The 13,753-nt window shown below is 49.9% G+C and overlaps 1 protein-coding gene across 1 annotated transcript in view; it reads left to right on the forward strand.

Annotated features, from left to right (window-relative positions):
• Positions 1-9,408: 9,408 nt before the first annotated feature.
• Positions 9,409-13,753, forward strand: part of hamp (hepcidin antimicrobial peptide) — a 43,834-nt gene continuing 39,489 nt past the window's right edge. Inside the window, exon 1 of the mRNA XM_073058739.1 lies at positions 9,409-9,566. Within this exon, the coding sequence (XP_072914840.1) occupies positions 9,477-9,566 (90 nt within the window). The 5' untranslated portion in view covers positions 9,409-9,476. The remainder of the gene's footprint in view (positions 9,567-13,753) is intronic.

Here is a 13,753-nt window from a genome sequence, read left to right on the forward strand (position 1 = left end):
TGCACAATGGATTAGAAGCTTGTTGAAATTCCCAGTGCATCACAACAGAACCACTAATGTTTCATTGGGTCGATCGCTCATGCGATTGATTATGCTGCAATTAAGCTCTCAGCAAAGCAGATGACACTCCTTTGAGAAGGAAAGGTCTGAAAGCAGTGATACGCCTGTCAGCAGCACCCTTGACGTCACAAAGTACACATTCTCTGAAACAGCAGTTTCCCCATGTAAAGGTGATGGTGAGCAATCTTTCTAGATGCATCACCGTGTGGCATGGAGGGGCCACTGCACAGATGAGAAAAAGCTGCAGAAAGTTGTAAACTCAGCCAGCTCCATCAAGGGCACTAGCCTACACCTTCAAAAGGAAATGCTTCAAAAAGACGGAATCCATTGCTGAGGGCCCCCATCACCCAGGGCACGCTCTCATCTATTGCTACCATCAAGGAGATGGTACAGGAGCCTGAAGTCACAAACTGAACTTTTCGGAAACAGCTTCTTTCCAAACATGAGATTTCCGAATGAACAATGAACCCATGAATATGACCTCAGTTTTTTCCCCTTCTCTTTTTGCACTACTTATTTATAATTTTATATATACTTATTATTGTAATTTATAATTTTTTTAGTATTATTTACTGCTACTGCAAAACAACAAATTTCACAACATATGCTGATGATATTAAAACTGATTGATATTTTCACATAACAGATCAGTGACAAGTCTTGTCCCAACGAGCTCAGATTGAAATTCATTTATTTATCATGTGTACAACAATGAAATGTGTTGTTTGTTAACAAGGAGGTGGTGGGGGCAGCCCGCAAGCGTGTCACCACACAATCTGCCACCGACAGAATTTGAATCCAGAATCAGGTTTATCATCGCGGCATGTGTCGCGAAGTTTGTTAACTTAGCAGCAGCAGCTCAATGATAACACAGAAAAAAATAGTTAAGTAAATCAATTACAGTAAGCATATATATGCATATTAAATAGATTGAAAGTAGTGCAAAACAGATCTAATATTTAAAAAATTAAGGTAGTGTTCATGGGTTTAATGTCCATTTAGGAATCGGATGGCAGAGGGGAAGAAGCTGTTTCTGAATCGCTGAGTGTGTGCCTTCAGGCTTCTGTACCTCCTCCCTGATGGCAACAATGAGAAGAGGGCATGCCCTGGGTGATGGGAGTCCTTTAATAATGGACGTTGACTTTCTGAGGCACCACTCCATGAAGATGTCTTTGGTACTACGGAGGCTATTACCCAAGGTGGAGTTGACTAATTTTACAACTTACATCCTGTGCAGTAAGCACCTCCCCCCCCACTCTCCGTACCAGACAGTGATACAGCTGTCACAATGCTCTCCAAGGTACAATCTATATAAGTTTTTGAGTGTTTTAGGTGACAAACTAAATCTCTTCAAACTCCTAATGAAATAGGGCCGCTGTTTTGTCTTCTTTATTGCTGCATTGATATGTTGCGACCAGGCTGGATCCTCAGAGATCTTGACTCCCAGGAAGACAAAACATTTGAAGATTCAAATATAAAGGAATATGACATAATTGTTACTCTGGATCCACACAGCACAAAAAGACAAGATAAAGTAACACAAAATAGCAATGAAAACACAATAAATATCAATATGTAAGTTAGATTGATAATAAAGTCCATAAAGTAACACTAAGTACTGGAATGTCTGACAGGAAATCAAATAGTGGTGGTGGGGGGGGGGTGGGTTAATATGCCAATCATGTTTACAGAACTGAAGTAACAACAGCTCCTTCCTATTCACCCAACCTGACACACACAGGTTCCCATTCGCCTTGGCCTCCAGTGGCCTTGCAGACATTGGGCTTACAGACCTGGGGCTTCGGCCATTGGGCCTTGGCTTCCGATTGATTGGGAACTGATCTTCACTGATGATAATGAAAGAGGCTCCTAGATGAGGACCTTGAATTCCAGACCTCAAACTCTGGATACTCTAATGACAGGACCCATAACAATAGGCTTTGAAATCTGCTCTTGCTGACATGTACTTGGGGGTTACTGGCCCTCTTGCTCGCCGCCATTGTCCTCGCTGGTCTGCCAGTGTAACATCCAACCACATCTACGTCACTAGCTTCTGAGCATGAAACAAAGGCCTAGACTCTAGCCTACCTTCCCCCCATCCCTGACCCTGCACCCCTAACCTCCTTCCCTGTCCCTATAAACCTGAAAAAGAACTAAATTTAAACTATGGCATCAATGAAGGCCACTGCCAGATACTCCAGGTTCCTCCCACATCGTAAGAACTAGGAGCAGGAGTCGGCCATCTGGCCCATCAAGTCTACTCTTCCATTCGCGAAGATCAAAATCAGAATCAGGTTTATCAGCGACATATGTTGTAAAATGTGTTGTTTTGTGGCAGCAGTACCGTGCAATACATAAAAAATCTCTAAATTTAAATAAACATATCAAAAATAAATAGTGCAAAGAGATCAAGATGGTAAGGTACTGTCCATGGGTTTATGGACTGTTCAGAAATCGCTGGTAGAGGGGAAGCTGTTTCTAAAATGAGTGTGCATCCTTAGGGTATTCTGTACCTCTTCCTGAATGGCAGTATTGAGAAGAGGGCATGTCTCGGAATGTGAGGGTCTTTAATAATGGATGCCGAATTCTTGTTTTGAAGATGTCGGTGATGGAGCTGGCAGAGTCTACAACCCTTCTGCAGCCTCTTGCAACTGTGTGCATGGAGGCTCCACGCCAGCTGGTGATACAACCAGACAGAATGCTCTCTACCTTTGGTGACAAACCAAATCTCCCCAAATTCCTAATGAAGTATGCCTTCTTCATATCCGCATCAATATGTGGGGCCCAGGATAGATCCTCGAAGATGTGGGACCCAGGATAGATCCTCGGAGATGTGGGACCCAGGATAGATCCTCGGAGATGTGGGGCCCAGGATAGATCCTCGGAGATGTGGGGCCCAGGATAGATCCTCGGAGATGTGGGACCCAGGATAGATCCTCGGAGATGTGGGGTCCAGGATAGATCCTCGGAGATGTGGGACCCAGGATAGATCCTCGGAGATGTGGGGCCCAGGATAGATCCTCGGAGATGTGGGGCCCAGGATAGATCCTCGGAGATGTGGGGCCCAGGATAGATCCTCGGAGATGTGGGACCCAGGATAGATCCTCGGAGATGTGGGGCCCAGGATAGATCCTCGGAGATGTGGGACCCAGGATAGATCCTCGGAGATGTGGGGCCCAGGATAGATCCTCGGAGATGTGGGGCCCAGGATAGATCCTCAGAGATGTGGGGCCCAGGATAGATCCTCGGAGATGTGGGGCCCAGGATAGATCCTCGGAGATGTGGGGCCCAGGATAGATCCTCGGAGATGTTGACACTGGGACTTGAAACCACTCACCCTTTCCATTGCTAATTCCTTGATGAGAGCTGGTGTGTGTTCCCTTGACTTTCCCTTCCTGAAGTCCACAATCAATTCCTTGGTCTTACTAATGTTGAGTGCAAGGTTGTTGTTATGACACCACTCAACCAACCAATCTATCTTACTCCGACATACCTGCTTATTACTATCTGAGATTCTGCCAACAACAGATCATGGCTAATTTGGCCTTGGACTCAACTCCAGATGTCTGCCTTTTCTCCAGAACTCTTTCACCTGCGAGGCAAAAATCTATCTGTGTCTTAAATATACTCAAGGACATAACCTTTACAGTTTACCTGGACAGAAATTCACTATGCTCTGGGAAAATCAGTTTCTCCTCATCTCTTTCCTAAATCTATCTCCCTGAATCTTGAGTCTTTATCCCCTAGTTCTAGATTCACCTACCAGTATAAACAACTTTCCTGACCCCTTATCTAACCCCTGTATAATTTTATACAAGATTCCCTCTTATTCTTCTGAATCCCAGCAAGTATAGTCCCAGTGATGTACTGGTGAGTGGCCTTAAGTTACCCTTGGTGCAGTTGGGTGACAGGAGTATTAGTGGGGAGTGGAGGAGGTTAATGGGCAGGCTAGAAAGAACAAAGAGGGTAAATGTAAGCCAAAATAAATTTGGCCTTGCTTTACTTTGTAAGGTAGGCAGTAAGAAAGATTTAAGAGGATGTTGCCATTTTCTAGGTGGACTGACCTTTTGGGAGAGCTTGGTCAGGTTGGAAATTTATTGCTAGCAGCATAGGCAATCACAGAGTGAATATGCACAAATTTGGGGTATCAAGAACCAAAGGACACAACTTCAAGGTGAGAGGGAGGTTGGTAGATGGAATGAACTGCCAGAGGAAGTGGTGGAAGCAGGTCTGGTACATCAATAACATTTAAAAGATACTTGGACAAGTACATTGATCGGAAAAGCAGGCTGCAATTAGATGAGCTCCTTGGTTAGCATGGCGTAGTTGGGCCGTACATCCTGTTGTCATGCTGTGAGAATCTGTGACTTGGAGGCACTGGTCTGGGTTCAGGGACTTTAGAGTGATGAGAAGGTTTGAACAGGACAAAGATGAAGATGGAATCAGGCCAAGACCACAGAATCCCTGACAGATCTCATGGGATGTTCAGAAGAAACTTCATTCACCCTGAAAAATGGTATATCACATAGTGGAGTCAATCAGAACGGAAACGGACCCTTCAGCCCACCATGTCTGTACTAACCATTCACACCCATCTGATTGCATTCCCAATTCCTCTCAGATTCTACCACCCCACCCACAGAGAAACAAAAAACCTACAGCACAATACAGGCTCTTCGGCCCACAAAGCTGTGCTGAAAATGTCCTCACCTTAGAACTATCTAGGCTTACATGTAGCCCTCTATTTTTCTAAGCTACGTGTATCCATCCAGGAGTCTCTTAAAAGACCCTATCGTATCTGCCTCCAGCAGCCCATTCCACGCACTCACCACTCTCTGTATAAAACAACTTACCCCTGACATCTCCTCTGTACCTACTTCCAAGCACCTTAAAACTATGCCCTCTCGTGGTAGCCATTTCAGCCCTGGAAAAAAGCCTCTGATTATCCACCCAATCAATGCCTCTCATTATCTTATACACCTCTATCAGGTCACCTCTCATCCTCCGTCGCTACAAGGAGAAAAGGCTGAGTTCACTAAACCTATTCTCATAAGGCATGCTCCCCAATCCAGTCAAAATCCTTATAAGTCTCCTCTGCACCTTTTCTATGGTTTCCACGTTCTTTCTGTAGTGAGGCGACTAGAATTGAGCACAGTACTCCAAGTGGGGTCTGACCAGGGTCCTCTATAGCTGTAACATTACGTCTCAGCTCTTTAAATCAATCCCCGGCTGATAAAGGCCAATGCACCATCTGCTTTCTTAACCACAGATGCAACCTGTGCTGCAACTTTGAGCATCCTATGGACTCCAACCCCAAGATGCCTCCAATCCTCCACACTGCCAAGAGTCTTGCCATTAATGCTATATTCTGCCATCATATTTGACCTATCAAAACAAATGAACTTATCTGGATTGAATCCCATCTGCCACTTCTCAGCCCAGTTCTGGATCCACAAAGCAATGTCCCCTTGGATCCCATGCCTCCTTACTTTCTCAATAAGCCTTCTGTTCTTTTACCTTGTTTTACCTTAATGTACTGTGCAATGATCTGATCTATATGAACAGTATACAAACAAGCTTTTCACTGGATCTCAGTACATAAACCAATTTCCATACCAAACAGCAGATAGACAGCACCGGAGGTTGGGATTGAACTGCAGTCCGTTGGACTGGGAGACCAGCGGCACTGACCACAGGGAAGAGCAGAGAGTTGGATGGACAGGTTGGGGAGGGGACAGTACATGGAGATGAAGGGGGTTAATTGGTGAGATACGAGGGACAGAAAGACCAGCAGACCTGGAGAAAATCAACATCTATCTCGCCACTGCAACTTCCATCACAGCTCACCATCTGAGCAATTCTATATGACAAAACCAACCTTCCTCACAAATAACTCAAGAAAATGTTTTGGATTGGTCAGAAGGCTTCTGAGGCTGTCACAGCTCTCATACTGGAAACATGAACTCTGTCCCTCCTTCTGCATTGACTGACAGTTGAGCAGCTACATAGGTGCAAGGGCTGGAAGGGGTCACTGAGATGGGGAGGGGTGTAGGGGCCAGAGGGAGGTCACAATGACAGTGAGTATTGTAGGGGTCAGAGATAGGGAGGGATGTAGGGGCCAGAGGGAGGTCACAATGACAGTGAGTATTGTAGGGGTCACTGAGATGGGGAGGGGTGTAGGGGCCAGAGGGAGGTCACAATGACAGTGAGTATTGTAGGGGTCAGAGATGGGGAGGGGTGTAGGGGCCAGAGGGAGGTCACATTGACAGTGAGTATTGTAGGGGTCAGAGATAGGGAGGGATGTAGGGGCCAGAGGGAGGTCACAATGACAGTGAGTATTGTAGGGGTCAGAGATGGGGAGGGGTGTAGGGGCCAGAGGGAGGTCACAATGACAGTGAGTATTGTAGGGGTCAGAGATAGGGAGGGATGTAGGGGCCAGAGGGAGGTCACAATGACAGTAAGTATTGTAGGGGTCACTGAGATGGGGAGGGGTGTAGGGGCCAGAGGGAGGTCACAATGACAGTGAGTATTGTAGGGGTCACTGAGATGGGGAGGGGTGTAGGGGCCAGAGGGAGGTCACAATGACAGTGAGTATTGTAGGGGTCAGAGATAGGGAGGGATGTAGGGGCCAGAAGGAGGTCACAATGACAGTGAGTATTGTAGGGGTCAGAGATGGGGAGGGGTGTAGGGGCCAGAGGGAGGTCACAATGACAGTGAGTATTGTAGGGGTCACTGAGATGGGGAGGGGTGTAGGGGCCAGAAGGAGGTCACAATGACAGTGAGTATTGTAGGGGTCAAAGATGGGGAGGGGTGTAGGGGCCAGAGGGAGGTCACAATGACAGTGAGTATTGTAGGGGTCAAAGATGGGGAGGGGTGTAGGGGCCAGAGGGAGGTCACAATGACAGTGAGTATTGTAGGGGTCAGAGATGGGGAGGGGTGTAGGGGCCAGAGGGAGGTCACAATGACAGTGAGTATTGTAGGGGTCACTGAGATGGGGAGGTGTGTAGGGGCCAGAGGGAGGTCACAATGACAGTGAGTATTGTAGGGGTCAGAGATGGGGAGGGGTGTAGGGGCCAGAGGGAGGTCACAATGACAGTGAGTATTGTAGGGGTCAGAGATGGGGAGGGGTGTAGGGGCCAGAGGGAGGTCACAATGACAGTGAGTATTGTAGGGGTCACTGAGATGGGGAGGGATGTAGGGGCCAGAAGGAGGTCACAATGACAGTGAGTATTGTAGGGGTCACTGAGATGGGGAGGGGTGTAGGGGCCAGAAGGAGGTCACAATGACAGTGAGTATTGTAGGGGTCAAAGATGGGGAGGGATGTAGGGGCCAGAAGGAGGTCACAATGACAGTGAGTATTGTAGGGGTCAAAGATGGGGAGGGATGTAGGGGCCAGAGGGAGGTCACAATGACAGTGAGTATTGTAGGGGTCACTGAGATGGGGAGGGGTGTAGGGGCCAGAGGGAGGTCACAATGACAGTGAGTATTGTAGGGGTCACTGAGATGGGGAGGGGTGTAGGGGCCAGAGGGAGGTCACAATGACAGTGAGTATTGTAGGGGTCAGAGATGGGGAGGGGTGTAGGGGCCAGAGGGAGGTCACAATGACAGTGAGTATTGTAGGGGTCACTGAGATGGGGAGGGGTGTAGGGGCCAGAGGGAGGTCACAATGACAGTGAGTATTGTAGGGGTCACTGAGATGGGGAGGGGTGTAGGGGCCAGAGGGAGGTCACAATGACAGTGAGTATTGTAGGGGTCACTGAGATGGGGAGGGGTGTAGGGGCCAGAGGGAGGTCACAATGACAGTGAGTATTGTAGGGGTCACTGAGATGGGGAGGGGTGTAGGGGCCAGAAGGAGGTCACAATGACAGTGAGTATTGTAGGGGTCAGAGATGGGGAGGGGTGTAGGGGCCAGAGGGAGGTCACAATGACAGTGAGTATTGTAGGGGTCAGAGATGGGGAGGGGTGTAGGGGCCCGAGGGAGGTCACAATGACAGTGAGTATTGTAGGGGTCAGAGATGGGGAGGGGTGTAGGGGCCAGAGGGAGGTCACAATGACAGTGAGTATTGTAGGGGTCACTGAGATGGGGAGGGGTGTAGGGGCCAGAGGGAGGTCACAATGACAGTGAGTATTGTAGGGGTCACTGAGATGGGGAGGGATGTAGGGGCCAGAGGGAGGTCACAATGACAGTGAGTATTGTAGGGGTCACTGAGATGGGGAGGGGTGTAGGGGCCAGAAGGAGGTCACAATGACAGTGAGTATTGTAGGGGTCACTGAGATGGGGAGGGGTGTAGGGGCCAGAGGGAGGTCACAATGACAGTGAGTATTGTAGGGGTCAGAGATGGGGAGGGGTGTAGGGGCCAGAGGGAGGTCACAATGACAGTGAGTATTGTAGGGGTCAAAGATGGGGAGGGGTGTAGGGGCCAGAGGGAGGTCACAATGACAGTGAGTATTGTAGGGGTCAAAGATGGGGAGGGGTGTAGGGGCCAGAGGGAGGTCACAATGACAGTGAGTATTGTAGGGGTCACTGAGATAGGGAGGGGTGTAGGGGCCAGAGGGAGGTCACAATGACAGTGAGTATTGTAGGGGTCAGAGATGGGGAGGGGTGTAGGGGCCAGAGGGAGGTCACAATGACAGTGAGTATTGTAGGGGTCAGAGATGGGGAGGGGTGTAGGGGCCAGAGGGAGGTCACAATGACAGTGAGTATTGTAGGGGTCACTGAGATGGGGAGGGGTTAGAGGTCTGAGATGTTCACTGAGACAGGGCATGATGTAGGGGATTGAGGTGAGACCACAGACGGAAGGGGTGTAGGGGCCAGAGGGCGTCACAGAGATAGGAGGGGTACAGAGCCTGGGAGGGTTGCATGGGAAGGAAGGTGTTAGAGACACAGGGAGGGATGTAGAAGCTGAGAGGGAAGGGAATTTGAACATCTGATAACAAGTTGAAGTTGATGACCTCCAGTGGGAGAAAATTCTACGACCTGCCAGGAATAACAGATGTTTGGATAGTGACGCTGAGGATGTGGGAAGATATTAACTTGGAGTATTGCGGAGGGTCGAGGAGTGGCAGGAGTGGGGGAGGGGGGGGTTCATTTTACAGGAGAGAGCTACAGGGTTTGGGATGGTGCCAGTATTTGCAGATCATGCCAGTTCCTCAGCACCAGGCTGACTCTATCTCCCTTAGCCTCTCCCACCACATGTCCTCGCCAGCTAGTTCCGGCACCCGCTCGAATGTCAACATCGGCAGAGTGTTTGGAAAACACAGTTCCAGGGAAGATTCCCTGGGTCAGTGACCACACAACAGAACCTCTTCAGGTCAATACCACCACTGGGAGTATAAATTGGAGTGTGCTGCCTCGACCACAGCAGAGAGACAAAGCAGAGGCTGAAGATACAAAGAGAGACAGAGACAGAGACGCAATGATGAAGAGCTCCCAGTCGAAACTGCTCTTGCTCAGCTTGATTATAATGACCATTGTCTGCCTGAGCGAGTGTCGCTCCCTGCTGACGGTGAGTGAAGAGTTCCACTGTTCTGGACAATTTGCTCATACTCCTTGTATTAGCCAGTGTAGCATTGATCCCTGCACTCAGGAGCCTGGACTGTTCAACTTAAGTTTGCTTTTCAAAATGGTCACCTACGTTTGCGAACTCCTCCATCTCTGAAACCTCACCTCGCCCTTACCACCCTCTTTGCCACCACCAGCTCCACATCCGTCTCTGTGACCCCTACAACCTTCCCTGTCTCTGTAACCTTCACCATTCCTGATACCCCTCCTTGTCTCTATAATCCCCTCCATTCTCTACACCCGTCCCTGTCTCTGTGACCCCCTCCATTCCTGATACCCCTCCTTGTCTCTGTAATCCCCTCCATTCTCTACACCCGTCCGTCTCTGTAACCTTTTCCATTTTCTACACCCTTCCATGTCTCTGTAACCTTCTCCATTCTCTACCCCCCTCGTTCTCTGTAACCCTCTCCATTCTCGATACCCCTCCTTGTCTCTGTAATCCCCTCCATTCTCTACACCCGTCCCTGTCTCTGTGACCTCCTCCATTCCCTATACCCCTCCTTGTCTCTGTAATCCCCTCCATTCTCTACACCCGACGCTGTAACCTTCTCCGTTCTCTACACCCGTCCCTGTAACCTTCTCCGTTCTCTACACCCGTCTCTGTAACCTTCTCCGTTCTCTACACCCATCCCTGTAACCGTCTCCGTTCTCTACACCCGTCCCTGTAACGTTCTCCGTTCTCTACACCCGTCTCTGTAACCTTCTCCATTCTCTACACCCGTCCCTGTAACCTTCTCCGTTCTCTACACCCGTCCCTGTAACCTTCCCCGTTCTCTACACCCGTCCCTGTAACCTTCTCCATTCTCTACACCCGTCTCTGTAACATTCTCCGTTCTCTACACCCGTCTCTGTAACATTCTCCGTTCTCTACACCCGTCTCTGTAACCTTCTCCGTTCTCTACACCCGTCCCTGTAACCTTCTCCGTTCTCTACACCCGTCTCTGTAACCTTCTCCGTTCTCTACACCCGTCCCTGTAACCTTCTCCGTTCTCTACACCCGTCCCTGTAACCTTCTCCGTTCTCTACACCCGTCTCTGTAACCTTCTCCGTTCTCTACACCCGTCCCTGTAACCTTCTCCGTTCTCTACACCCGTCTCTGTAACCTTCTCCGTTCTCTACACCCGTCCCTGTAACCTTATCCGTTCTCTACACCCGTCTCTGTAACCTTCTCCGTTCTCTACACCGTCCCTGTAACCTTCTCCGTTCTCTACACCCGTCCCTGTAACCTTCTCCGTTCTCTACACGCGTCCCTGTAACCTTCTCCGTTCTCTACACCCTTCCCCGTTCTCTAAACCCGTCCCTGTAACCTTCTCCGTTCTCTACACCCGTCCCTGTAACCTTCTCCGTTCTCTACACCGTCCCTGTAACCTTCTCCGTTCTCTACACCCGTCCCTGTAACCTTCACCGTTCTCTACACGCGTCTCTGTAACCTTCTCCGTTCTCTACACCCTTCCCCGTTCTCTAAATCCGTCCCTGTAACCTTCTCCGTTCTCTACACCCGTCCCTGTAACCTTCTCCGTTCTCTACACCGTCCCTGTAACCTTCTCCGTTCTCTACACACATCTCTGTAACCTTCTCCGTTCTCTAAACCCGTCCCTGTAACCTTCTCCGTTCTCTACACCCGTCCCTGTAACCTTCTCCGTTCTCTACACCGTCCCTGTAACCTTCTCCGTTCTCTACACACGTCCCTGTAACCTTCTCCGTTCTCTACACCCGTCTCTGTAACCTTCTCCGTTTTCTACACCCGTCCCTGTAACCTTATCCGTTCTCTACACCCGTCTCTGTAACCTTCTCCGTTCTCTACACCCGTTCCTGAAACCTTCTCCGTTCTCTAAACCCGTCCCTGTAACCTTCTCCGTTCTCTACACCCGTCCCTGTAACCTTCTCCGTTCTCTACACCGTCCCTGTAACCTTCTCCGTTCTCTACACCCGTCCCTGTAACCATCTCCGTTCTCTACACGCGTTCCAGTAACCTTCTCCGTTCTCTACACCCTTCCCCGTTCTCTAAACCCGTCCCTGTAACCTTCTCCGTTCTCTACACCCGTCCCTGTAACCTTCTCCGTTCTCTACACCGTCCCTGTAACCTTCTCCGTTCTCTACACCCGTCCCTGTAACCTTCTCCGTTCTCTACACGCGTCCCTGTAACCTTCTCCGTTCTCTACACCCTTCCCCGTTCTCTAAACCCGTCCCTGTAACCTTCTCCGTTTTCTACACCCGTTTCTGTAACCTTCTCCGTTCTCTACACCCGTTCCTGAAACCTTCTCCGTTCTCTAAACCCGTCCCTGTAACCTCCGTTCTCTACATCCGTCCCTGAAACCTTCTCCGTTCTCTACACCGTCCCTGTAACCTTCTCCGTTCTCTACACCCGTCCCTGTAACCTTCTCCATTCTCTACACGCGTCCCTGTAACCTTCTCCGTTCTCTACACCCTTCCCCGTTCTCTACACCCGTCTCTGTAACCTTCTCCGTTCTCTACACCCGTCTCTGTAACCTTCTCCGTTTTCTACACCCGTCCCTGTAACCTTCTCCGTTCTCTACACCCGTCTCTGTAACCTTCTCCGTTCTCTACACCCGTCTCTGTAACCTTCTCCGTTCTCGACACCCGTCCCTGTAACCTTCTCCGTTCTCTACACCGTCCCTGTAATCTTCTCCGTTCTCTACACCCGTCCCTGTAACCTTCTCCGTTCTCTACACCCGTCCCTGTAACCTTCTCCGTTCTCTACACCCTTCCCCGTTCTCTACACCCGTCTCTGTAACCTTTTCCGTTCTCTACACCCGTCCCTGTAACCTTCTCCGTTCTCTACACCCGTCCCTGTAACCTTCTCCGTTCTCTACACCCGTCTCTGTAACCTTCTCCGTTCTCTACACCCGTCCCTGTAACCTTCTCCGTTCTCTACACCCTTCCCTGTAACCTTCTCTGTTCTCTACACCCGTCCCTGTAACCTTCTCCGTTCTCTACACCCGTCTCTGTAACCTTCCCGTTCTCTACACCCGTCCCTGTAACCTTCTCCGTTCTCTACACCCGTCTCTGTAACATTCTCAGTTCTCTACACCCGTCCCTGTAACCTTCTCCGTTCTCTACACCCGTCGCTATAACCTTCTCCGTTCTCTACACCCGTCCCTGTAACCTTCTCCGTTCTCAACACCCGTCTCTGTAACCTTCTCCGTTCTCTACACCCGTCCCTGTAACCTTCTCCGTTCTCTACACCCGTCTCTGTAACCTTCTCCGTTCTCTAACCCGTCCCTGTAACCTTCTCCGTTCTCTACACCCGTCTCTGTAACCTTCTCCGTTCTCTACACCCGTCTCTGTAACCTTCTCCATTTTCTACACCCGTCCCTGTAACCTTCTCCGTTCTCTACACCCGTCTCTGTAACCTTCTCCGTTCTCTACACCCGTCTCTGTAACCTTCTCCGTTCTCGACACCCGTCCCTGTAACCTTCTCCGTTCTCTACACCGTCCCTGTAACCTTCTCCGTTCTCTACACCCGTCCCTGTAACCTTCTCCGTTCTCTACACTCGTCGCTGTAACCTTCTCCGTTCTCTACACCCTTCCCCGTTCTCTACACCCGTCTCTGTAACCTTTTCCATTCTCTACACCCGTCCCTGTAACCTTCTCCGTTCTCTACACCCGTCCCTGTAACCTTCTCCGTTCTCTACACCCGTCTCAGTAACCTTCTCCGTTCTCTACACCCGTCCCTGTAACCTTCTCCGTTCTCTACACCCGTCTCTGTAACCTTCTCCGTTCTCTACACCCGTCCCTGTAACCTTCTCCGTTCTCTACACCCTTCCCTGTAACCTTCTCCGTTCTCTACACCCGTCCCTGTAACCTTCTCCGTTCTCTACACCCGTCCCTGTAACCTTCTCCGTTCTCTACACCCGTCCCTGTAACCTTCTCCGTTCTCTACACCCGTCCCTGTAACCTTCTCCGTTCTCTACACCCGTCTCTGTAACCTTCTCCGTTCTCTACACCCGTCCCTGTAACCTTCTCCGTTCTCTACACCCGTCGCTGTAACCTTCTACTTTCTCTAAACCCGTCCCTGTAACCTTCTCCGTTCTCAACACCCGTCTCTGTAACCTTCTCCGTTCTCTACACCCGTCCCTGTAACCTTCTCCGTTCTCTACACCCGTCCCT

Source organism: Hemitrygon akajei, chromosome 1, assembly GCF_048418815.1.
Source record: "Hemitrygon akajei chromosome 1, sHemAka1.3, whole genome shotgun sequence".
Taxonomy (NCBI): Eukaryota; Metazoa; Chordata; class Chondrichthyes; order Myliobatiformes; family Dasyatidae; genus Hemitrygon; species Hemitrygon akajei.